This window comes from Gymnodraco acuticeps, unplaced genomic scaffold, assembly GCF_902827175.1.
Source record: "Gymnodraco acuticeps unplaced genomic scaffold, fGymAcu1.1, whole genome shotgun sequence".
Classification (NCBI taxonomy): Eukaryota; Metazoa; Chordata; class Actinopteri; order Perciformes; family Bathydraconidae; genus Gymnodraco; species Gymnodraco acuticeps.
In genome coordinates, this window is record NW_022992250.1 from 1168866 (window position 1) to 1172728 (window position 3863).

Below are 3863 nucleotides of genomic sequence, written 5' to 3' on the forward strand. Positions count from 1 at the left end.
GGAGGACTTGTTGGTTTCTCCTGTCTCATATTGACGTATACTGGAAAACAAAGAAGAAAATCAGAGTAAACATGAATTATGCTTTGATCTTCTTTATTTGATTTGACAGGGACATGTCCTAAAACCAGGGGTGAAAGTGGTTTGAATTTCTTGCAGGTACTATAATGCTACCCCGACCTTCATTGGTTCATATTGTTCTCCTCCCGCCCCCAGCTTCATGCATCCCTGAACACAAACTTCACATTTGTAATGCCTTTATGGGGTAGAAATTAGAAACACTTGACAATATGTATAGTCAATTATTTATTTTCAATTGTGCATACAACTTGTGTCAAAACTTAACAGACCATTAGCAAGGCATGTTGAGGGAGGTAAACTACACACTTTTCCACATTTTCCACAGAGGGCTGAAGTAGCACTCCTCTTCTGTGTACCGGCGAGCCATGCAGCTTGTTGAGTGGGCTGCTCTTCTTCCTTTGCCCAGCCAGGTCTTCACATAAGGCAGTGGATCCCACTGTCTGCATGGTGGTCCCACAGAGCTGACGAAGAGGAGATTTGCTGCATTTTTTGTTGTAAGTTTGCTCCTATACTCAGTTATGATGTTGTTCATTTTGCTGAACCCCCGTTCACAGTCAGCATTGCTTGGAGACAGTGTGTCCACTGCCTTGAGCAACTTCTTCATTTTGTTGGGAATGTTTCTTCCTCCACTGGCCTTGTATTCTGTGAATCCAAGATGGGCCTCTTGTTGGTTCACATGTAGGACATCACACAAAGCCCTCACCTCATTATCTCCAAATCGAGGATTGTCATGGTCCCAGTTGTCAGGGTTGAGGACTGCCATTTGATTGATAAGGCTGTTATAAGCCTCTTTTCGGTTGGCTGCAATACTGGCCTGTGCTCTGTTTGCTGTGGTTGTGAAGAGTCTTTCTTTCATATTGTCTGCCACTGCTCGGATGAACTGAGCAGAGTCAATGATGGGAGACCTGCCAACTCTTAACTCCTCTCCCTTGAATTCCATCACTTCCTCTGCCTGACTGGCATCAACTGCATGTTGTCCTGGGTAGCGATTGAAACTTTCTATGCGTTTGACATACGTCGTCATGATGTCATGGGCCTTTGGGAGTGTGGTCTTTCTGTTCTGAAGAATTTCTGACAAGTTCTTAAGTTCAGTCAGAACATCTGCCATCAGTGCAAGACTTTTCAGGAAGTTGATGGAGCACAACTTAGAAAGCAGACCTTTAAATTTGGCCCTCTCTCTGCTGTCCCATGTATCATCCTCTGATGCCTCACGGAAATGTTGTGCCAAGGCTGGATAAGACTGCCAAACTGCAGAGACTGCCCTCCATGAAGAAGCTACCCAGCGAACACTGAACACTTTTCCAATCCTCCTGAGGGCGATGTCCAGGTTGTGAGCACATTCACTCAGCTGCCGCATGTTTTTTGGTGACTGGCTATATAATGAATATAGGCTGTCCATGAATGCCTGGAAGTCCTTTGTTCCCCCTGTCACATCCAGTGCCTGGTCAACAGCAAGCTCCAGTCTGTGATTAAGGCAGTGCCATAGTATGATGCCTGGGAAGTCATCCTGGAGCAACTTCCCAACACCTGACTTCCCTCCCAGCATGACACTGGCCCCATCACTGCAAAATCCAATGAGGATTTCTCTCAGCAACTCAACAGTGAAGCCATTTTTAAGCAAGCAACCCATAATCTGTTCCTTGATATGAGCAGCAGACATACTATCCAGCTCAACCAGGTCCAATGGAAAGGCAATGGGCTCCATGTCTCCATCAACACTAGCCTTCAGGAACACAATTAGTGTTGATTTGTGCCCAACACTGGTTGACTCATCAGCCAATACTGTGATTTTGCTCTTGGTCTCTATTATCTTTTTTAGAAGTTCCTTTTTCATCTGTGATGACACATGCTCAATTATGTCAACACAGACAGTTTTGCTATGCAAAACACGCCCTAAGTCAGCAGAATTTGCATGCTGCAGGTCAATCAGACTCTCAAAGTCTGTGAAAGGCTTGTTGTTCTTGGCCACATAATAGGCTGTCATGAATACCTTGGCAGTAGACTCAAACACAGACTCCTGACTACTCGCGTTCATGTTCAGAAGAATATCTTTCTTTGCTGTCTGGAGAATCTTGACTGCTTCATTATGTGCTGCAGAGTTCTTGTGCTCACGGATTTTTTTGCGCAGTGATGAAAGCTGGACATCCCTTGATTGACCAGCTGGGATTATCTTTCCATCAGCCCACTGAATAGCAATATTAACACCACGGGATGCCATGACACCCAGATCCTTCACATCATGGCATGGGGTACAGCCTTCCATTGTGAGCATACATCCATTCATTTTTCTGTTTGAACTGTTCATATTGTTCTTCTTTCCATATAGAAGGGTATGCAGTAGGGCTAGCATCACCTGTGGTGGCTTCTCAGGGACCTGCTGCCACTTCTTCTGGCTGAGTCTCCTCTTCCTCCCTCTGGGCCTCAACTGTTATAAATTAGAATACAAATGTATAACTAAATTCAGCAGACAGTCAAAAATGTACAAGTCTCTGTCTTTCTTTGAATTTTCAGAATATTGGTTACATAAATTAAAATACTAATAAAATAAAATGTCTCAAAATGTATGCCACAATGTGCAGATTAAAATAGAAGATATCAAAGCAAAATATTTAATGTTTATATTTAAGATATACAGTTTGCTAGTTAGCTAACTTATTATATTCATCATGGCTGTCACATCCTGGCCCTGGCTGATCGCCTCACTCCCTCACCTGTGTATTTTCGCTCCCTCTTAATCCCCTGCCTGGTCTCAATGAGCCTCAGCTGTCCCTAATGATCACTCCTCACCTGTGTATTTAGTCTGTGCTGTTTCCTTTGTCAGTGCCAGTTCGTCTTGTCTGTATAGCAGAAGGTGCTCCATGTTTCTCTTCTGACGTAAGCTATTGTTCTAGCTGCTTAGCATTTGTACCAACCTAGTTGGTTGTTTTTTTGTTGCTTCTCTAGTAGTTTTACGCCAACTTAGTTGGTTGTTTTTCGTTACTTCAAGTCAGTACATTTTTTGATCATTGCCTGTTTTATTTTTTACCTTTTGGATTAAACGCTTGACTAAAGACCTTATTGCCTGGTTGTGCTCTTGAGTCCTATTTTTGCCCGTACTTGTGCTTGATAATGGCCAGGTTTATTCTCTGGGCTAAATAAGCATCATCACCTGTGTCATCTGTGGGCGTTGTTTTTTCTAATTTAAGCACATTCTGAGTTTCTGCATCTCTCTCCTTTCTCTTAAACATCTGAAGAATCGTCGTTTGCATTTTTGCTTTAATTACCACGTAGCCTAATTTTCGAGCTGTCATTCAGTCACTCCATTATTTTCTCCTCCCGCTGTTCTGATCAAGTGGGAAAAAGCAAATACCCACATCGAAATCAGTCGGAAGTAGCAACGGCTCATTTCAAAATAAACGTGGATTTGCGTAAAAAAATTGTTTTTCGGGGTTCGGGTGTTTTGTTTGATTTTAAATAAACAAAGTCTTGGCTTTCAGAATATGAAACTTGTTTCGGCAAATTCAGATGATAAATACAACTTAGAAGCTTGTAACGGCATAATTACAAGCGGAGAACGGAGTAACTTGAGGTCACAGCAGGCATAACAACAGCCGGTGTTTCTCGTTAGTGTTTTCCCCGGGAAACAAACACAATACGCACAAACGCAAAAATACACAAACACACACACACACACACACACACACACACACACACTCGCGAGCTTCCCCCAGACCAGTAATCCAAACCAAAATATCTTCCCTTCGTAGTATAAATTCCACGGGTGGAGCTGTCAATTCTTCCTGGTC

The 3863-nt window shown here is 43.0% G+C and overlaps 1 protein-coding gene across 1 annotated transcript; it reads right to left on the bottom strand.

Moving 5' to 3' along the window:
• Nucleotides 1-376: 376 nt before the first annotated feature.
• Nucleotides 377-2341, bottom strand: LOC117540151 (E3 SUMO-protein ligase KIAA1586-like). The gene has a single exon (XM_034206681.1). The coding sequence runs from the start codon at nt 2339-2341 to the stop codon at nt 377-379; it is 1965 nt and encodes a 654-aa protein (XP_034062572.1).
• Between the last annotated feature and the right edge of the window lie 1522 nt (nt 2342-3863).

Excerpts from the sequence above, each read along its gene's own strand:
- LOC117540151 (XM_034206681.1), bottom strand. The coding sequence starts at position 2,341 with ATGGAAGGCTGTACCCCATGCCATGATGTGAAGGATCTGGGTGTCATG.